This window comes from Cryptomeria japonica, chromosome 5 (assembly GCF_030272615.1).
Source record: "Cryptomeria japonica chromosome 5, Sugi_1.0, whole genome shotgun sequence".
NCBI lineage: Eukaryota > Viridiplantae > Streptophyta > Pinopsida > Cupressales > Cupressaceae > Cryptomeria > Cryptomeria japonica.
The window spans coordinates 201,406,590-201,429,705 of record NC_081409.1 but is presented as its reverse complement, the minus strand read 5'-3'; the positions used below and the strand labels follow the sequence as shown (position 1 = coordinate 201,429,705).

General features: G+C 35.2%; 1 protein-coding gene across 2 annotated transcripts in view; it reads right to left on the bottom strand.

Moving 5' to 3' along the window:
• LOC131043071 (probable L-ascorbate peroxidase 6, chloroplastic/mitochondrial) overlaps positions 1 to 22,577 on the bottom strand; it is a 31,551-nt gene extending 8,974 nt beyond the window's left edge. The window contains exons 1-10 of one of the 2 annotated variants that reach the window (XM_057976418.2): positions 21,853 to 22,577; positions 21,029 to 21,181; positions 13,875 to 13,995; positions 13,685 to 13,785; positions 13,463 to 13,550; positions 8,878 to 8,945; positions 8,688 to 8,774; positions 7,693 to 7,767; positions 7,527 to 7,604; positions 6,962 to 7,066 (exon numbers count right to left, since the gene is read on the bottom strand). In XM_057976418.2, the coding sequence (XP_057832401.2) occupies positions 6,962 to 7,066; positions 7,527 to 7,604; positions 7,693 to 7,767; positions 8,688 to 8,774; positions 8,878 to 8,945; positions 13,463 to 13,550; positions 13,685 to 13,785; positions 13,875 to 13,995; positions 21,029 to 21,181; positions 21,853 to 21,963 (987 nt within the window). In that variant the 5' untranslated portion in view covers positions 21,964 to 22,577. The remainder of the gene's footprint in view (positions 1 to 6,961; positions 7,067 to 7,526; positions 7,605 to 7,692; positions 7,768 to 8,687; positions 8,775 to 8,877; positions 8,946 to 13,462; positions 13,551 to 13,684; positions 13,786 to 13,874; positions 13,996 to 21,028; positions 21,182 to 21,852) is intronic. The other variant, XM_057976419.2, reaches the window with a different exon arrangement.
• Between the last annotated feature and the right edge of the window lie 539 nt (positions 22,578 to 23,116).

Below are 23,116 nucleotides of genomic sequence, written 5' to 3'. Positions count from 1 at the left end.
TTAGGCTTCAGAAAATCATCATAAGTTAATTCATTTCCAACAGCTATTAGTCTTGGAAACAAAACAACACATTGATGTTGAGCCACTCTGATTTCCACAGTCTGATTCTATGTCCACAGTGCATCCTCTTCTCATGGAAATCCAAGGAATGTTTGTTGTCTAACTCCAAACCGAAATAGATATCATTGTTAGTCTCATTCTTAGTTAATGATAATTAAAACTTTGTTCAACCATAGAATCAAAATTCCGACACATTCCCTCAAGGTGTCAAAGGGAAAAATACTCCAACTTATGGCAATCATGAATGCTCTAGAATGTTGATAGAAATTGCCATTCAATGTGGAAATGAGAGTCTGGATTGCACTTGGAGAACCTCTCACTATTGGCTACCTACAGTCTACCAATGGTTTAAAATCCACTTGATTGCAAACAAATGTCATCATCGTGGGAGAATAATGGCGACAATAACAACTTTGTGTAGAATTTATGGACATAGCTACCATTTAAGTGTCACTTCTTTCCACCAAACTTAAGCATCCAACATTTGATTGTTGGTCAAAAGAGTGAATCCTCTTCAGTGACTTGACATGAACTGCAATCTCTTGCAATTTGATTGGAGAGCAATTGTTGATAGTATCACTAGCTTTTGCCTCACCACTCCAAGCTAGTTTCCACAACTAATAGGAAATGCATCGGGGTCCCAAGTTTTGTGATTGCTAGATTCAATCCCTTCTATGTTGTTCACAATGCAGGATTCTTGAAATAGAGTAAGAGCAATCTTGGCTTCGAAACAGAATGCACATGTGTTTTGCTTCATAGGCTCTTCTTCTTGTAATGCTTGTTGATCATATATCCATTTAGCTTCTCTTTGCATGTATAGGTCTAATGCCTCATGACCCTCATGAATCCAAGTAACTATTTCATTTGCGATAGAAGGAATATATGAAGATTCATCTTCCTCCTTATGAACCAATTCCATGTCCTTGCATTTATCTTCTATATGTACAACTAAAGAAAGATTTGAGGAACCTTCATTTTCTAACCAATTTCTTCCTTGTTCTTCTTTATTCTTCTTTATTCAAATGAGGTTTGAGTTTGACCTCATATTGCTTGAACACTTCATGGAGTAACGCATATGCAGATGATGATAGAGTCCATTCTTGTTTCCAAGCTGTCCATAGCATACATGTTATAGTTTGGGAAATACCATCTCTCATTGATAGTTAGAATTCGTATATCTTTCATGGCTGCAAAGATATCTTCATCATGGGTGTCCTTGATCGTGGCAAAGAGATGATGGAACATGTCATGGATACTTGTCCTGATTTCTGCAAAGGTTTTCAGCATGGTCACCCTTCTTGAATAATGTGTACTTCTACTGTCATCAAGATCTTTGAAGCTATCTACAATTAGGTGTACTACCCCATTCATCGTATCATCGTCATAGGGAGTTAAAGGTACCAAGATTCTCATTATCTTGCTTAAACAATCCACATATCCCAGATTTAAGGTAATAATAAAATATTAAATCTTCCACATATCCCCCTCTTAGTGGTACAAGTGCCTTTTATACCTTAATGTCTCCATGTAGAAAGGCATCCCTTTGAATGGACATAGCCTTTCAGTATGCCACCCCTTCCCTTAATCGCACCTTTTGCGTTTTTATACTAATAATATTTTCTTTTAGAAGAAATTGAAATCTCTTCTCCTTGCTTTGTCTTTGGTCAACATATCTTTAAAGGATCACGCCACCTAAGTATGAGTTTGTACATACTAATTATTCATAGCCGTTTCCTTCTTATATTGTTGTCTAATTATATCTATTGCTGCATATATTGTTCATATGTTTTTATTACTGACTTTCTTCTTTGGAGATGATCACTGTCTTTGCGTATTCATCAACAGAGCTGTCCATCATGAACGATGTCTCTAATACTCAAGTCGCTGCTTATTGTTTTTTTAATTGCTGCATCTTATATTTAAGTCGCTGCTCTCCTCATTAGACACCGCCTCCCTTAACAAGGCAAATATTATATATTAATGTTTCCAAACAAGATCGGCTTTCATGACTTTTGTCTAGGGCACCATAGTCTTTGCTATTGCAAATCATCAATGACAATTTATCAACAGTTTCTAATTCCACTAAGCAATCAGATTGGGTTCCCTTGTGGTATTGTCTTGAAAGCTATTATCATTTATAAAGATAATAGGAGATTTCCCTCACCATACTGTTCACTTGTTTAAATTAGATGGGGACATCAAAAAAGGCATCTCTAACTGACTAAAATTAATAGCATGTAAGAGCAATCAAATGGCCCAATTAGAGCACTTGGTTTAGCCAGCTCAATACACAATTGTAGGGGTCAAAGAAAACTTATGGAACATTGGATTCAATCACAAGATGCATCGGTGTATTGTTTGATTGGAGGTCTTTAACCAAGGTTTGAGCTCTTGGTTTCGAGCCCATGGTTTTGAAAAGAAATTTTGTTTCTTAGTTTACCCTGTACTTATGAATCAGGTGCTTGGTAACATGGTATTGTCTTTGGACACAGTTTTGCAGCAGCTTTCCAAAGCAGGTACATGCTGTTAGATTGATCGCAGGATTGAGGATACAAGACATCAAATCAGCTCAAAGAAATCCCTTTATATTATAATCGTTCTCATTGATAATTTATTGAGTGGTGTTGTGCTTTGATAGGTTTTTCCCAAAAAAAATCCCAAGATATATCCTATGTTCACTGCGCATGCCATTGATTTAAATCCATTGCAATTATTTAGATTACACAGCCTATTTAACATCACTTCTCAAATGGTTTTTTGTATATCCTTTTAAGAACTATGTTTTTCTGATTGTTTTGGAGGTTCAATTTCCTTTGTGCATAGGAAACTGTTGAAGATGACTTCTGAAATATTATTTCCAAACCAAAACTAATACTTGCTAAATACACTATTTGTAGCAGCAACGTTTAATGCAAAATCTTCTTTAAAACTTCAAGTTTTCAAGTTCAAGATGACTGATGGAGTCACTATGTCAAGCCACGTGAACAATTTGAGGTCTCTTCTTCAACAACTAACAAACGTCAATGCTGTAGTAGATGATGAGGATGCTAAAGCCAATTTACTAAACTAATTATCTTCAAAATTCAGCAATGTCATCTTTAGTCCTGGTCAACTTTATTCTAAAAGTTTGGAAGATATAATTCCAGCTTTCTTAACTGAAGAAAAGAGAGCTACTATAGGAGATTAAACAAATGATCCTCAAATTAGTTAGCATTATACTCAAATAGCAGAAAATCTGATAAGGATAAAAAAGGGATAGAATGCTACTATTGGAAGAAAATGGGCCACACCACTTGGAACTATAGAGTTCGAGCAGATGATGCTCTCAAAGGAAAGCTCAAAGGAGCTAATGTAGCCATTGTTGAAGATCCTATGGATGTTGACAATGGTGAAGGAGAATTTTCTTTTTGTGTATTTCAAAGAAGCCTTCAATTTAAAGACAAATTGAAAGCCAGTATAGACAAAACCTAGAATGGATGGTTGCCTAGTTAGCTTGGGAGTATATGATCTTGGAAATCATACCCTTTCAAGGGTTATGAGACAACTTGGTGGAGCTCTATGAGGTAGCTCAGCATAGATTGTTGTCCAATGGTTCGGGAGTTCTATAGTTCAGGATTCCGAGCAAGTGGTAATCTGGGAACTTGAAAATTCAGCTCAGGAGCTACACCTTTACGAAGGTTCGAGCAGCTTGATGGAGTTCTACCTGGTGTATGGTCTGTTTTCAAAAAAAATATTCTGAAGAATGGCAAATTCATGGTTCAAGTTGTTTTTAGTTTGATATGGCAAATTCATGGTTCAAATTGTTTTTAGTTTGGTATGGCAAATTCATGGTACAAATTGTTTTTAGTTTAATATGTTTTTCTTTCAGTGAAGTAAGCCTTGAAGGGGGTATTAGAATAATATTAAATAATTAATAGAAGATAAGGCTTACAATTGTAATAAAGTCACCTTATTGGCAAATGTCTTTTTCTATTTTTTAAATTTGTTATTTTTTATGTTAGGTGAGTCATGTCATGTTTATCTATTTGCATGATTTCATCCTCCAATCTCTAAATAAGGAGATAAGCCTCTTTGTAATTGTTATTCTATTAATTAATAGAATATTAAAATATTGTGTTCTATCAAATTTTTGCAATAGCATGGTGTCTTTGTAGGCATGTGTGTGTGAGTGAGTGAAGACTTGCATAAATGGATCTATGTTTTTAACATGTGTTTGGATTGTGTGTAAAAGTATTTGAAGTTGAGTTACTAATTATGAGAGTTTAATTTTGGTTTACATGTGCCTTATGCCGTGAATTATGTGCATGGTTATATGGCTACTGTCACAATTATATTAGCAGTTGTGAGTAGATAGACCTTAGTTAGTTGCCTATGCGTATGCCATATTGGATCACCCACACAAGCATATACACCTATAGGATATAAGAAAGGCAAAAGTAGATAATACTTACATAGATAAGCATGCACACTCTATGTGTCGGTAAGAAAGCATGGGTAATCTTGATAGGCTTAAACAAAAGCCAAGTTGATCTCTACATGTAATTAGGCTTTGGGCAAAAGAAAGTGATAAGGTGTGGGTAAGGCATATTCAATCCTTGAGAACCACCAACTTACCCATTTCCTAAACAAGGCCACTACCTTCCTCAAAAAGCACAACACAACTATAACAGCTGTATGGAATTCCTGGAAGGTTATTGTTGGCTTTGGAAAATAGGAAAATAAAAACCAATACTATGAAACTGAATCAACTGAAATCAAGTCAAGGCCATACTAACATACCCCGTTAAGATCAATTTGGGAAACTTGTCAGCTTATTTGAAAGTTCAGTGGATTCATGGCCAGCAACTGACATTCATGATCGTCTACTTGCTAGAATCTTTATAATATATATATTTATATGTAATGGGATTGATTCAGTGGGCCAATGGCCATGATTTCATATGTTTGTTGGACTCTGCAACTAATGTTCCTCATGTGTGTATACCATACAGATATACGGCATTCACTTTCCTATCGTAAAAAAATAAATTTCTAAATATGCCTATGTACTTGGCTATCTGATGTGACTTTTGTTTATTGTAATTAGAGTTGCATTTGTGTAATCTATATAAGCGTGTGGACATCATATTATATTAATGAGTTGTGTAAAGTTGTAAATGCTATATATTGTCATGGCATGCACTCCTGAATTCTCTCACTCTGGATGGAGTGATCAGTGTACGATAATCCGGATAACAGTCAGCCAACTTCTTCGATCTTTGTGACTCAAGATGGTCCCAGCATGCCAGCTTCAAGCTCCAGGCAGAGTGAAATATGAGATTATGATACAAGAATTGTATCTAGGTATAGTGCCTCGATGGATTATCTTCGTATCTTGTAAACTGTCTTGGGGCATTTATGTACTCAGAAACTAATGTAATGAAAACTTATTATTATCGATTAGGACATAGGATCATGGGAAACTAGGTTTACTTGTTAATGCTAAAGATGGAACAATGAAGGAATTGTATATGTTAGCTTAGTTAGTTGTTGATGATCTCTAGATATTATCCTACACTTCTCAGAGTCAGCTTGTAGTTGATGATGAAACAAGTAAAGGACTAGAAATAAAGTCAAACAATGTTGTGAAAAAAAATGGCTCTCTTTTGGGGAACTTAAGAAAAAAAAAGAGGCATAAGTGTAAAAGAGGTCACAAGAATAGGTGGGGATGGTAAACTCCAAAACCAAGGAATAACATTTAGAAGCCTATGAACATACATGTTTTACAAAGTGACCTACTTCTCATCCCTTAACCTCCTTCTTCGGCTCCATAACTATCAAAGATGTCTTTGATTAGATAGCTTATATCATCTCCTATCCAAATACATCATCTTGCCACCTCATCCTGATTGGTAGATTTCATTTCTTTTAGATCCATAATATCCCTATCTCCCTCCTCATCTTGTGCCTCCTTGAACATGTTGCCTAATTTTTCCACCTCATGCTCAGCCTTTAGCTCAGCTTCGTTATTTTCTTCCCTACACCGTCTCCCTTGTTTAAAAATTGGCATGCAATTTGATGCTTTCAGGGTCCCTATTGACTGATGCTCTTCCTCAATTTGAGAATGGAACAGTCCTAGCATCATGTATCTATATAAATATACAGCTTCTCATTCAATACTTGTATTTGAGTTGTTAATTGAAAAGAAACTATTTGTATACCCATCAAATCAATAGCAATGTGTAGCTAATGCTTATTTTGGTGCTCTCTTTGATTATATCCTAGTATAGTTAGGTGAGAGTAACCTAAAGGCCATTGCATCTGACACGTTGCTCATGCATATTTACAACATTGCATAAACATAGTACAAAACTGTGAACCCTTGTTATTTAGGGACAAAAAAGCAATCTGTCAATAATAGCCTCCATGAGCTTAGAGTTATCTCCAATCCCTATGTATATATAAGCATAAATGCACACATTGACATATATGCATAGTAAACCCAGCTTTACTAATCCGCCTACACCCAAAGCACCTTAAGTGTTGACTTGGTGGCAAAATCGCAATGTTCAAGATGTCAACTAACAAAATGACCATAAACCGGCAGTTTATCAAAACATGTAAAGCTTATGTGAATCATGATGTATAAATATCAAAAATTCATAACAGAACTATATTTTCCTGATTGTTTTGGAGGTTCCTTTTCTTTCAGCATCATGCATAAGAGAAAAGACAGCTTTTGAAATAATATTTTCAAACCTTAACTAATACCATGATATCTGAATTTATCATTTCTGATCCCCAAATAAATGTTTGCATAAAATTGATCTTACCATCCAGTTGATCACATTAGCATCATGAAACACAAAAATGAAAAATGAATATAACAGGCAGAGAGTGTTCAGAAGTTGAGCAACTTTACATCAGGAGGATCAAACTTGGCACCAAGGTTACTAAGTTTTGCATGAGCCTCTGCATAGTCCTTGAAAAATGCATCCTGATCAACTGCATATTTCTCAGCATATACCTGTAAAATTTTAAAATTTCAGTCAGCACTTTCCTTATTATTGAAAGGAAATCAACTATTGGCCCTCTATAACTTTATTTCAGATGCATATATCCTTCACTAAGTTGAAATATCTAATTAAATATTTCTCAAATTTGTCAAAAAGGAGAAAAAGATTTCCTACAAGACTTAAGATACCTATTTAGCATTATTAGTATGTTCTACCAATGGAAAGATTGATTCTTTTGACAATTTCATCAGTATTCTTCAGCTTTTTTGAACTTGCATAGGTTGACATTAGCTTTGTTGGAGTTCAAGATGAATTTTAAAAAGTTCAGCTTTGCAAAAATAAGGGCAGGTTAAAATGAAATACTCTTTAGAGCTTGAAGAACCAGAAAGAAAGAAGGAAATTGTATTAACGACCATAAATGACCAGAGTAGGTCCATGGGGACTCTAAAGTACAACCAGTTTAAGAATCACCTTGAAACCAGGATCTTCAAAAAGAACAGCATCAGTTGGCAATACTAGAAGATCGAGATCCCTCCTCTCTTTTATGTCCTTCACAAAATCAAGTAAAAAAAAAAAATTCTCATTCATGATCAAGGTAAAATCTTGTACATGATAGCAATTCATATAAACTCCGTACCTTGAAATAAGAATTATCAAATTTAAGCCACTCTACTGTCCACGATTGACCTCCTGGTGCCCCAGGACCATCTTTCTGCACCAAAGATAATCAATCACATAGTTATTCAAATTTACACTATTCAAGACTGCAACACTTCAGGAAGTTTCAACAGTCATTAATTTTCTTATTATGTAACCCTATAATTAAAAGTCAAGTGCCATTGTGTTTATATTCACCATATATGTTGAAATTTTATACCCAAATGTCAACCTTTTCAACAAGTGTAGAAGTACACAGACTGCATAAATCAACCTACACCCAAAGTACTATATTTATTTATATTTAGCTACTCAGGTTATATCAAACTGCCCTAGGAGCATACCAAGTGGTATCAGTCTATCAGAGAATCTATAAATTTCTTGGTCTGTATTTGCCTTCCAAGGCAATAACATGTGGCCATAATTACTTGGTTTCTAAGGACTGTGGCTATCCTATTATTGAATTGTATTAGTGAGAGCCATTTCTCTATTTGTCTGAGTTTGACAATATGTTTGGCCATTGGTTTTATCAGTACCGCATTACAGTTTGGTTATTTATGCAAACATTATAGCCAGTCATATGGAAATATGGCATATGGGGACAGGGGTTTCATTTTTTTAATAGGATACAGGAATATATAAATAACAGTACAGGTTATATCCCATTTAAATATAAGACCCCAGAGTTGTAAGTAGAGGTACAGGGGCAGAACTCAAGTTTCCTGGTGACCATGCTTTGTAATAGATGATAATCGCCCAGGAATATTTAGCCAGGAACTTCATCATCAATTTCCAATACCAGGATTGAGTCTGAAAGTAAAATTCTCTAGATTTATTAGGCTTCCTCTTTCCTCAAGTTTTCTCTGCAGGTTGGAGTGTCAAAAGCTATTAATGCCATATATGAATCTTGAAGAGCTCTCTCTCTCTAATGTAACTGCATTAAATAATTCTAGGTTAACAGTTACACATACTTACTGTGTATTTGGTTTCAGGCTTGCCCCAGCCACTACGTTCTGGCCTAGACCTTCCAAGGGTGTGTGCACCAGACAATGCAACAATTTCCTGCAAAAAATCAATAATCATTTTCCACAAACATGTTACAAGAGAGCTTACAAACCTCACAAGAATTGTTCTTCATATAGATGATTCTTTTTTTGTATTCAACCTTATCTGTTAATCCCATTCTGTAGAAGACATCTCGCAGATGATCTGCAGGTGATGGAGGACCAGCATCTAGAATCACAACAGAAAAGCATTTTAGTTTGTTGCTATCCAAAAGCGCATTTTTTGGTTAAATTCTTCGAAAATCTAGTAGAAGACAATTTTGAAATCACATTGAATTAACAGGACGTATCACAGCCTGTTCAGTGTTATAAACAAAATCCTGGCCAATGCCATACCAAATGACGTAAAGCTTCTCCACCCATAAATATTTAGGCATTATGACACAAGATAATTTAAAAAAGAGATATATGCTGGGGAAGTCTAAATACACACTGCAAAAGAATAATCTAGGCTTGATAAGCCATTTTGCACACAAAGATAGAGTTTCTCTTGGGATTGCTTTGTTTTTTGTATACCTTGCCTGCAATTTTATAATGGCATTTGCCTTCTGGTCTTAAACAGTTACTCCCACACACGGTGATCTTGTGAATGTATTCCTGATTATGTTTCTTTGGCACTTGTGCTGACCATCATTGAAGACTCAATGTACTTTTGTTAAGTGTGTTCTCTGCCTGATCTGACATCAACTATGGCAAACATGTTCTCTGCCTGATCCATTTGCTTTGCCAGAAGACTCTAGAGGGACTGTCATGTTCTTCTAACAATTTCTATCTATTTACAAAATGTATAATACAGGTATTTATACATGAACATACGATGGGAATTATGGCAAGTGCCATAAACATGTAGAGCCAATTGTCAAGACTAGTATAGGGCTAGTTCCTATGGTGCAGGGCCTAGCAAGTGTCACATGCATAACATGTGGACGATGTCATTCCATGTGTCGCATATGTATGGTCCAATGCAAAGTCACAAAGGGATAGCATGTGCAATAGTGCACAATGCGAATAAGTATAAAGTATATGAGAAGCATGATGCTTGAGGGGAAAGCTGATAAACCTTGGGTGCAAAGAGCTCCTAGGATGGCATGACATGACTATGAAGTGCATGCAGCTATGAGATTGCATGATGCAATTGTGAAGTGCACCATGGAGTTTCATTGATTTGTGCAATTGCACAAAATTGCTAGATGTACAATTGTGCAAGAGAATGATGCATAAACTTCAATATAGTGAGCAATGCACAATACTATGCTCAGATCACCTTTGATCCATAAACAACTTGAACATTCCAATAATGATTCACCAACATATATTTACTTCTACATATGTGCTAGTCTAATGCCATATGCTATTGAAATCAACACACATAAGGCTGCAATTTGAAAATTGAAAGAATTATAGCTGTCATCAACACCTTATATTCAATATGTGATTGAGTATACCTATACGCATGTTTCACAATGCTTATACATCAGATTTCACACCCTTTGGTGTTGTTACCAGCCTGTGAACCTTCCAAACCACAAGTCAATAGTGGAGTAGAGAAGTAGGTTGATTTTTCTGGATTTTAAATGATCAAAATCTACTTGTATTTTCCCTTGTGAGCAAACAATGTGCTTTTAATCAGCTAAGCATGTCAATTATATGCTTTCTTAAGTGCTTCAGTATGTGAAGTAGTTGAGTAGAATGAAATTAAGCAACTAATAAATCAAGCACATATGAAATACACAATGTGGGAAAACTTCAAAAGAGTATGGTTATATCTTCTCATCTCCACTTTCATATTGCAACATTTACAAGCCAATTGCTCAATTTGATCCCTCAAATGCATTGAAGGTCTTCTCTAGAATTTCTACAATGCTCATGGAACATTGTGCGCTTCCTTTGGAAATTCTGCAATGCTTGACTAGCTTTCCTTGTGCTTCACTTGCCTATTCAACATGTTTGAACTGGTTGCACCAACTATTCAATCATCTTCTACTTCTAGAATTTAACAAAAGACCCCATACATGTTTCCAAGGGATATATTTATGCTTACAAGTGAGCAAATGAATAGTAGAGGATTATTAATGCCTCTCACAAAAATAGATGGAAGAGTAATTATTTGGTCACATGGTTCTACAATTGTGTCTCATATATAACTAGTTTGGCTAAAGTTAAACTCGTCTAAGGAAACTTGAACCATGTTGTATAGGTTCATGCCAAGCCAAACCTGCCATGCTGATTGGTTTTAAGCCAAACTCGTTGCTTATGACAGTTTCTTGAATTCATGTGGGCATCAAAATGTATGTATGATCCCTAAGTCATCATACAATTTCTCTTTGCCTTTGTCTTGTTTCTGCACTTTATTTTGCTTCCTAGGGTGAATGTAACATGTCTTAAAGCACTTCATTAATCACATGATGTAAAAAGTAAAGCTGATTGTCTCAATCAACTGAATTATAATCTTTTTCCAAAATCCAATTCAATATACATCTTCCTTATATGAAGGATTTGATTTCCAAAAGCCTTTAAATAAAAGATGAAGATTTACTTGCAAACTTCTCAAACAAGATACATTTCTTTCTTATTTCTTTTTAAAGTGACTGATCTTCTCTCATTCCAGCCAATTAATCTGCAAAATCAGAATGTTTTAGAGTCCATGAACACTACAAGTAATTTTCTATATACTGACTTGCTCTTGCACTATTTGTTGCATTGCCTTGCTGTTACACTTTGTGGTGTCTTATCTTTCTCTTGCGCTCTTTGGTATCTTGGCTTCAACCTACATTGTTGGCAATGATCTCCTTGGTTAATGGATGCACCACTGAATAAGGTACTAACTGAACACCTCATTCCCATAGTGTTAGTTTGATTGAAAAATTAGAGGGGCCTTGTTTAAATTAGAGCTGCCTGTTTGGGTAAGGAGGGGGTGGCTGGCATAAAGGAAACATATGTGCTTGCTAGCATGGAGCTTTAGACAGTTCAACTAGAATAGGAATTCTTTGTTGGCACCGCGGACTGAGCTGTAAATAGGAGCACATTTGTTAGAACTAATATTAGAGTTAGGATATATATGAATTCTTATTTCTGAATTAGAGGGGAACTAAGATATGTAACTGCTCATTTGTTTTATAAAATAAGAAGGAATTCAATGAGGCTTCTATTTGGCTTATTAAAGGATATCGTTTGTTGTATGTTCTTATATATTCTTCTCCTACATGCTGTGATTGATTCTTTCAGTAAGACAATATCTTGCAAAACAAAGAATTGAGGAAAGCCCACATAATTTTCAAAGCAAAGATGGAGATCCTTGGAGGCCCTAAATTTAATGAGGGAGAAGATGAATTCATATTGACATTTGGGGACACAACAGACAAGGATAAGCTAGATCGATGTCTTTAAAATCCTGCATTTGATGAAAGGAGAGGAAAGGCACTACAATTTAGCTTAAGTGGCTGATCTAGAAGTCTAACTAAAGTTAGACAAGAAATGAGATAAGCCAGAATAGCTTCCACTGGAGGAGGACAAGCAGAGGTAGGTCTACACCTGCAAGAAGTGGGAAAACTAGGCAGAGAAGGATGGCTTCTAATTCAATAGGTGGTTGGAAACAGAGGAAGAAATTGATGAGATATTCAATGGGTGGTTGGAAACAGAGGAAGGAATTGGTAAAAAGCTACTAAGTACCTAACATGGAAGGGAATGTCATGGCCTGATTCTTCAGGTCAAAAGGATGGTTCTACCATCAAGCCTAGATTTATGAATATTATGCTCACAAATTCTTCCCTAGACATTTGATGCAGTAGCATCCTGGGGTAAAAACAATTCTGCATCCCCAAAAAGAAAAAATATCTTGGCAATCTGGTTCTTGAGGTTTATTGACATTTTTTTGGTTTCCATGGAGCATTTTCGGTAAAATCAACTCTGAACCAAAAGGTTCAGCATAAGGTTCAGAATTTTAAAGACATAGGGCAAATGATGCATCACTGAATCAGTGATTAACTCAGTGTCTCACTCCTGTAGTGTTAGTCTAGTTGAGAAATTAGGAAGGTTTGTTTTAGTTAAAAGTTAGAACTATATGTTGTTGGAAAAAAAAAATGTTAATTGTCAAATGTCCTCACTAGCATGGAGCTTTAGACAGTTGGATTAGAACAGAAATTCTTTGCTGGCACCTTGGACTGGGCTGTAAAATAAATAAAACTCGGGCTAAAATGAGCAATAACACAATGAATTCAAAATGCAAAAGAACCTTACTACAGCTTCTTGTAAGCAAGGTGAATCTTTGTAAAACTCAAAGGAAAGAATGAATTCTCAAAACAAATTTAAAATAATTCTTCTGAAGAGTATCTAAGCTATGAACTGAAAGAAGACAAAGCAACCCTCAACAATCTTCCCTTAGGCAATAACTTCAATTAATTCAAAAACGTTCCAAGCGTCAAGATGTCCAGAGGCTGGAACATTTCTCTACATTTGCCAAGTTAGCTGTTCAAAAAAAGGGCATCGACTAGAAAATACAATACCTTGCATTATACTGCTATAAACAAGAAATTCAGTTATGACATTGAGCTAAAAAGTACAATAGGAGGACATTTGTATGATACATATAGTTTACCTGGAAACTAACCCTAAACCCTAAACCCTAAACCCTAAACCCTAAACCCTAGGTAAACTACATCATAAATAAAATGTTGGAACATAGTATACCTGGAAGTTTCCCTTCTGGTGGACAATCTTCAGGTCGTGGTGCATCTACTCGCCCATATTTCATAGGAATTTCAGGGCCTCCAGCATCCTGAAATTCGAATATGTTTCAACTTTCAGTCAGAGGTTATGGAATAAAAAGCATAAAAATTGATTGACTAAATAGTGCATGGTTCTTGCAGAACTAATGCAAAAGACATTTGCATGCCTGAGAGAGAGAAAGACCTCAATGGCTGTGGCACTCGCTAACTGGAACAAATCTGCATATGTAATATTTGTATATTTGTCCTTGATGGGCTGCAAGAGCTTTAAAGCATTTATGAGACCTGTAATTACATTAAAAGGCATCAGAATTGTTCAAAATATTAAGTTTAAGATTGGAGAGAATTAAAAATTTACAAAGGTAAGAATTTACCAGCATTTGCTGTGTAGTTTAGTTCTATCTCAAATCGCAAGCTTCCATTGGCCCCACCACACTTGGGCCATTCTTGAATGCTCTTGTCATATGTGCCAGAATCATGCCATCCCAATCTTATCTGTAAGAAATCCCAGTGTCATTGTATAGCACACCTATAAAAATGTACGGGTAACTTGTACTTCAATAATTCATCTCGCTGATCTTATAATTCATCACATCTTTAATATTATGACATTGTAGCATGTATGATCATTGCAAATGTTGATTTGAGTAACTGTTGAGATTTAATTTTATTATGGTTTGTTTATTTACATGTGTATGTGACAGCATTTGCACACTTTGTTCTTTGTGTAGGAGAAATATGACCACATCAGTTATCATAAACTATGACAATGATATATGAGATTTTTAGTCTTCGAAGTTTCTATGAAGAGGATTTTTTTGGTAGGAGACGAAACAAGTAAATATACTCATCAGCAACCAATCAACCATCATGGTTTATTGGACTATATATGTTGTCACGCACAAAGGCTTCCAATCAATTTGGGATTAATTTTTGCAACCACCATGATATATTAGCAATTCCATGATGCACAATTTTAGGCATATCCAACTTGAGAAGAGATTTGTTAGGCTTGTGGAAAAGGACATTTTAAGTTTTTTTCAGCCACAAATGAGGATAGGAGAAGCCAAGATATGAGGATGATATTTTAGTTGTCGAAGCAATTCCAAAGAGTATTTTTTAATTCCAAAGAGTATTTTTTAAGCTAGTGGGAAGGGGGATTTTTTGGATTTTTCAGCCATAGAAGAGAAGAGAAGCCGAGATACAAGGATTTGGATTGGGAACTTTTTTGCTAAAATTTTCAACCACAAAAGAGGAGAGGCCACGCAAGAAAACACGCTTATTTGCAACCAATCAACTATTATGTTAGTAGAAGGGCCATTTCCATTATGCCATCACCTCCATTGGCATAAGGATCATTCCATCATAGCATATCGGACTATATATGTTTCCATGAAGCAAGTGATGAAAGTAGAATATGTATACATTTCTTCCATACTTATAACCTTTTCTTGTGTTACGCAGGGGTGTGTCTTCACCCCTCAAACATTCGTCCCCATCCCCTAAGGCATTTTGGGGACAGCAAGATGTTAGGGAACATCCCCTAGCCATCCCTACACAAGTTAAAAACATAGGAAATGTCTCAAAATGACTCCCTGAAGTCAAAGACAAGAGGAAACTTATAGTGGGTGCTTGGTCAACCCCGAGGCAACCGAGGATGTCTCAAACGTCCCCCAACCATCCCAAGGACATCCAAGCGTCCTCTACAAAAAGAACAAATATTTCAACATTTTTTTCAAGGAAGAAATAAGGTGAATTTTTATTGGGCTTTTGTAATGTCCCCTAATTAGTTATACTTTAATTTAACCTAAATTTGCCCAAATCTAAAATAGGTAATTAAGTTTATGGGAGTACCTTTGTATATTGCTTTCTTGCAATACAAAATTAGAGAACATATATGAAGTAATACTTATAAACTGAAACATATGCTAATGAATTAGATTGAGTGATATAAATTTTTAATGTATTAATTACCATTAGTATTATATTTGTTAGATAAAATCAGACTGTAGGTTAGTTGCCACTCTTTATTATCCAATTTCTTAGTGAACTAGGGTAGGCTGGTTGGATAGGGTGTCCAAGAGACCCTCCACCCTAGGTCTAAGAGCAGATGCTACATCCCTCTTGGCTCCATGTGGCAGGTGTTAAGCATCCATCATGGAGTGGCGTACCCAATGAGGTGTCCTATCGCCATTCCCCCTCATCACAACCACCTTCCCTCTTAAGCCTAAGAGCAGATGCTACACCCCTCTTGGATCCATGTGGCAGGTGTTAGGCATCCACTATGGAGTGGTGTACTTAAGAGAGAGTCCCTCATATTCAATGAACCAATTGTGATATTCTAAGAAGTTATATTTGTTATTTCAATTCAAATAATTATGATAATCAATTATACTTGACATAGTTATTATACTTCCATTACATTATATTGCCTTAGTGTCTTATATCAGATTGTCATCAGTGCTTTCTGTTAGTACTACTTTATATCAGAACTGTTCATTATTTGTCATTGCTGCATCTTATATTATTAGCACTGTACAGTACTACAACAAATTACACAAACTGAATTTGATTGCCTTATTCCTTCTGGATCCATTGATATATATACATATATATAAAATGTCTAACAGTGTCGTTATGTATAATCATTTCAATGTTGTTTGAATAATTATATATTATTTGCTTCTCAACGTAATATCATATCAATGCCACTAATTTAATTAAAATCATATATGATTAAAGATTTTAATATATAGAATACTGGCTGTTATATTCAATTATTAAATCAGAAATCCTTTATATAGTACCTGTCACTGAGCTTCTTTCTCTTTCCTATCCTTGCTGGCAGTCTTTAGAATTTTCCTCTGTATGTTTATGCTCTGAATCTGCTCTAGATCTCCTCCAATTCCACTTCCTTTCCCTCTTGCCATTTGATCCCTCTTCCCTTTTATATCTCCAATATGAGGGAGAGGTCACACCTCTTCATCATGTATGTCTTTTTGCAAAAGACACAACCTTTCACAATTACCACCCTTTGAAATAGTACAACCCTTCATAATTTATGTCCTTTGAAAGAGACACAACCTTTCACAATTAGCAGCCTTTGAAAGAGTGCAACTCTTCATTATATCTGCCCTCTGAAAGGGACACAACCTCTCAAGATTAGAACTGCACTTCTTATTTAAATCAGATCTGCATTTCTGATTCACAAATTACCCCCTCTCAAATGAGACTCTCTTCTCCCTTTTATACCTCATATTTGGGAGAGTCACAACTTATCATTTCATACCTTTTGTCCATTCATTAACTTAATTAAATTTTTTATTTTATTTATTATATTCTTTTATATTTTCATTTGATTTTCATTTGTATTCTTTTAAATTTTAATTTTATTATTAATATTTACCATTAAATTCTATTTCAGAGTGGGGACATTACAGTTTTAAAGGGTTACGTGGTCCCACAAACCCTCTCATGCCCATGAATTGCCCTAATATGCAAAAGAAACATTATGTTTTATAATTTTATTGACTGTGTTGGAGGTTGCGCCATTGCTAGTAGAGACCATTACAGAATCTGATATCACCATTCAGTGTTTACACCTACAAAGACAAGGGTTTGAGGGGTGGGAATGCCTCCTAAATTCCTAATATATATTATAAACACAGGTTTAACAATTTACATAGGGCCTCATTTGCGACGCTCTCATAGATTGAAACTTGAAACAATCAAGAAAGTATATATACAGAAATCGCCTTGGAAGACTCAAGATAATTTATTAGTGACTATAAACAAGTTAGAGACTTACAGCTAAAATATTCAAAGAAGATATTCATTGGTGCAGCTACAACCATTGCATCAAGGTATGTTTTTTTATTTTCTAGCTTGTTCGAAAGGGTTTGTAATTAGTTTTAAAATATTTTGGTTTCAGACTTTCAATTTGTTGTCACACAAAAGCACCAAAAAAAAAGCACTGGCAGCAGTGATAACAATGTGAATGAGGGCAATGAAGAAGTTGAAGTAAATAGAATAGACTTTTCTTCTCATTCTGGAAAATCCAAACCAGTTCTATTAGACTCCACAAGACCATTTTGCCTCCCCTTCACCCTCTCTGATTTTTTTTGCAAAATGCCCTTTCAACCCCAGAAAACCCTTGCTTCAATTTGCCGCCAATTTAACCATTAATAAGAGTATAAATACAAGGGACAAGAAGAATTGGTTGTCATATTTGCAAAATTGGTTATCATGGGAGCTATAGTAGGGTCACACACCATTTGTTGGGTGAGAGTGGACATGGGGATGAAGTCTGTAAAGATATAACATTAGAACACCAAGTTGAAATTGCAAGCTTGATTGGAGAAAGTGAGGAAAAGATTACAACAACTACTAAGAGTAAGAAACGTTCATCCAAAATATTGCAATCTATTGATGATTATTCTAATGCATTAGTTAAGAGAGTTGTGATAGAGGGAAGAGGAAGGCCACTTCTATTACAAATGAGAAAAATACAATGGTAGGGTAAATGAATTTGCAAAAACTTGAGCAAGTCGATGATTTGGTGGCCAAATTTTTTTATGCCTATGCCATCCCATTTCATTTGACAATGTCTCCTTATTTCAAAGGTATGTTGAGAGATACAATGGAAATTGGACCCTCGTATGTTTCCCCTAGAGAACATAGATTGCATACCTCCTTCCTCAACAAACAATATTCAAAGGTGAAAATATTGATGGAGGGGTGAGACATACATGAATGAGGACTGGTTGTTCGGTTGTCATGGATGGGTGAACTAATATTTGACATTGGCCACTCATTAATACTATTGTTACATGCCATGTTGGTTCATACTTTCTTAAAGATATTGATTGCTCTAGGAAACGTAATGATACTAATTACCAGTTTTCCATACTGAAAAAGGCCATAGAGGAAGTTGGGTCTTCTACTGTTGTGCAAGTTGTGCCAAATTCAACTTTTGTTTGCAAGTTAGTTAATTTGTTGGTTGAGAGTGATTACAAACATATTTTTTTTATCTCTATTTGTTGTGCATGCTTTGAAAGACATTGTAAAATAGATTAGGTGAAATAGCAATGGTCAAAGCTAGAGAAATATAAATGTTTGTATGTAACCATCAAACTTCACTTACACTTCCAGTTTATTCAAAGAAAATTCTTCAAACCAATTGAGACTAGATATGCTAGCTATTTTAGTTATTTTATTTTGTTGAAGAGGATGTTGGAGGTGCAGGATGCTCTACAATCCGTGGTGGTTTGTGGAGAGGAAAAAGTGGTTTCAATCAAAGACAAAAGAAGGGAAGAAGGCAAGAGAAAGGGTGCTTAATGACACTTGGTGATCCAATATCAGATAAGAAATTTTTATTTAATAATTTAAATTAATATGTTTAACTTTGTACTTTTTTTTTTTTTCAAATCTTAATTTATTTATTAATAATGTTAATGTCATAATATTTAAATATTGCTTGTAAATATATTTTCTCTATCATATTTTTTGTTTTGGGGGTAATTAAGTATGCAAATGTATGCTCTCTTAGCCTTGGAGAGATTTATGAGACTTTTGATAGCATGCTTGATCAAATGAAACAAGCAATTCATGACAAGGATCTTAGATTGTAATTCTATGAGGTGCATATTAACGCTACTGTCACAAAAAGGTAAACACCCCTCTTCATATCATTTCCTATGTTCTTAATCCCAAGTGGTATGCACCTAGAGCTAGCCAAACTTTTCTTTCTGAAAATAATGAGGTAATGGAGGATTTTATGAAGGCTCTTTGTTATATGTATAGTAGTGAGGAGGCAACCATACTTTGAGAGCAGTGGCTTCAATTTTTTGATCTTCAAGTTCCTACATTCAGCGAACCAAAGGATAGAGCCACCATTGCACAATAAAAACCCATTAGATGGTGGAAATTTCATGGGAAGGACATGTCAAAGTTGAAACATCTTGTTAACTGGTTCCTCTGCTGCGGCGACAAATTAGTCCACCTATGGCTTTATCCACTCAATCAAGAGGAACATACTTAACTCTAAATGGGTAGAAAAGCTAGTTGCAATTCATAGTTACTTGAGAACCCAAGATTAACAAACTATTGGGTATCAATAGACTCCAACAGCACATTGGGATGTTGATCCTAATGATGTTAAGCAGATTGACGAGGAGGAGGTGCAATCAGGATTGGTCAAGATTCCATTGAACGAACCACTACTTCAGTGAGAGAGTGACACAAACCCTAAGTCTCTTGATATTGATAGCCCAAATGACGAGTAGTTGTATTTTGATGTTTGAGACTTGATCTTAAACTTTAAATTTTAATTTAATTTCTAAACTTTAACATTTAATTTTTTAAACAATCAAATATTGTTGTTATATAATATACCACTATTATAATGCCCTTATACTATTGTCATGACTAATCACTAAACTATTATTATACTGCTGAGATACTACTGGTATATTGTTGTCATTATTAAATTTGAGTATCTCCCCTCTATCTCTATTGTTATAATGTTGTCATTGTTGTTATTACGTTATACTACTATAAACCTAAGGTTGTTATAATTGTAGAAATTTGAGTATCTCTCTCTTACTATATATATTGGAAAATTCATATATATTGCCATCCTCCCACCATCCCAAAAAAATGGCCCTTGAATTGTCATCACTGAAACACATCCATTGCCATCCCTTTATCCCCGTCCCCAAAACGCCGTGGAACATAGCCTTTTTCCTATTCTATAATAGTCATCTTTGTACTGTTTTTCATGACATTCCATCCATTTTTACCATTTCTGCTGCATGCTATTAAAATGGAAATAGGGAATATTTAATTAAGTTTAAAATAAAATAAGTATAAATATAATTATTGATTCTGTTTATTAGTTTAAAACTTATAAAAAATGGTATGCAACATGAAGGTTGCTATGGCCTCAATGGCTTTAGTTTGGGTTTGGTGTGAGGGTAACGTGCCAATTGCACCCAGATCCTAGGTTAACTCAAGAGCTCCAAAAAAAAAGGTACCATTTAGTAAATATTGAAATTTGAAAAACTAACCAACCCTAAAAGTGCACTTATTGAAGAATTTGGAGCTTGTTTGAAATCAATAAAATTATAGAAAATGGTATGCAGCATAAAGATCACTATGGTCTCAAAGGCTTTCACTTGGATTTGGTGTGAAGGTAACGCGCCAGCTGCCCCCACACCTTCTTAAGGGGCTGCCCCTCGACCCTTCTCGGGGCTGCTGCTCCTAGACCCCACTCTAGTTTTGAAGAACAAAAAGTAAAAATTGTTTTGCCCTAGCATAGATTACATAAAAAAGAAAAAAATTCCAAGTTTCTTCCAATTAAATTCAGACTAATTGAATTCTATCTAGACATTTGGTTTGCTGAGTAAATCCTGAATCTGAATAATGCTCAATTGAAGCTTTTATTTTCTACTAGAAAAATAATCATCCTGATGTTTAGATTCCAAGATCATTGAATATAGAGATAGAGAGAAATAAGATTCATACTTACAAGAATTGGATTACAGCGAGTAGATTTTATGAGATTGCGGATGTCTTGGCCTGCCTGTTTCAGCTGCTGTGGATCTGATGCCAAACAAACAGTGAAAAAAGAACCCCCCCTATTTGTGCCCCTGCCGCTGCCCCTGCCCCTGCCTCTAATTATCTGAAGAAAAAACATAAGCATTGGTAAAATTATCTCTACTGCACTTCCATTTAAAATTCACCGAGTGGAGTTGCGGTACTTGAAAAAAAAAACAATTGCATTGATAAAATTATCTACTGTCGTTTGATTCAATTTCACTGGGTATGTATGTGGTATAAGAAATGTGGGATTTTAGGAAAACATTTAACATGGGCATTGGTAAAATGATCTCTACTGTACTTTCGTTGCAGTGTTGTAGTGTAAGGATTATGGTGTGTTTGAAAAAGTAAAAAAACATAGGCGTTGATGAATTTTCTGGTTGCACTTTATTTGAGTTAAATAGAATATGAGATATCCAAGAAAACTTAAGAAATGGCATCTAGCATAATCATGTTTGCTTCAATCTCATTAGAACCCATTGAGTAGAGTGGGAGTGTCTGAAAAAATAATAGACATGGGCAATAGTGGAATGTCTCTACCGTGCATTGACTAAATTCCACAGCTCAGAATTTTAAAATGAGGATTAAGTGGCACAATTCAAGCATTACTTATGCTTACATACCTTAAAATTGTGTTCCAAGCTTACCTGAAGCAGCCTAAAAGCTTACCCAATAACTTAAGAAGATACTGAACAGAAACTAATGGATAGAGCTGGGTTTGTTTCATGAAAATTGGTGTTTGAGATTACATACCTTGTTGCAAAAGCTTATGGAGGTAGGAAATTTGTGAGAATGGGCAGTGGAGGCAGTCTTGTGTGAGTGGAGAGGAGCAATGAAGGAATGTGATGCGAATGCAGAAGCCATCCCTTCTCTTTTCTTGTGTTGGTGCTGCAGCAATGCCTTCTCTCTCTGGATTTCTTCGCTTCAGTGGAAGGTCGCTCCTTATTTTATCCCAAATCTTCATGACACGTGGCTATTGGCCATTGGTCAATATCAATCTAGTTGGTGCAACACACGCTCTTCTAATCCATTGAATTCAGTCTTTGAATATGACTCTTTTGCTCTTCAAAAGCCATTTTAGTCAGTCTAAACTGTAGAAGAATGTTTTTTAAAATTGTGTGCTTCATTATTTTTAAATTAATTCTACACTAGTGGTCAAACCACTGATTTCTTGAACGCTATGCGCAGATTCCTTTCCCATCACGTTTCACACACTGTCTTAGACTGGTCTGCTCGCTATTAGGGATCAACTATTTTTTTAATATATCTATAAAAGTTAGTATGGCTTCATCGCTCAAGAATAGGTATATATTTACTAGCAATCACATTTTGGTGTCTAATGGGTATGTTGAAGAGGTGTGGAAGAGCACACACAGATGGATAAGAAGATAGAGATGAAGAGGAAGATAGAAGTAGAGATGGGATGGAAAGGGATATAAAGAAAAGGAGATGAAGAGATAAAGAGAGAGACGAGTATTCAAAATCTATCTATTGCCAACATCTTTAGGAAAAAGACAAATACAATTGATTTAGCAAGACACGTCCGACCAACATAAGAAGAAAACAATTTGAAGAAAAAATTGGTGGCAAAATTGAATGGTGAGCAAGGTTTCAATTGTCTTGCATGCTTCTCAAAGACTATCAATTGTTGATCACTCGAGTGATCTCGCTTTGGTTCAAATAAGGAAGACATAATAAAAGTAGTAAGCCTCAAAAGAGAGGTATATGTCTTTTGAATAGTCTATTTATAGTGGAAATCAGAATATCTTTAGTTGAAATTTCAAGACACATAAAAATATCTAGATCAAGTATATAAATATACATAAATAATTTAACATCAACATCATTTCATAATCAAATTGAATAGAAGATCTGCAAAGCAAAATACAACAAAATATACTATTTCGTTATCATCTACAACCTTCTATTCTACTCTACATATTTAAAATAGAATTCAGAATAGAAGATCTGCAAAGCAAAATACAACAAAATATACTATTTCGTTATCATCTACAGC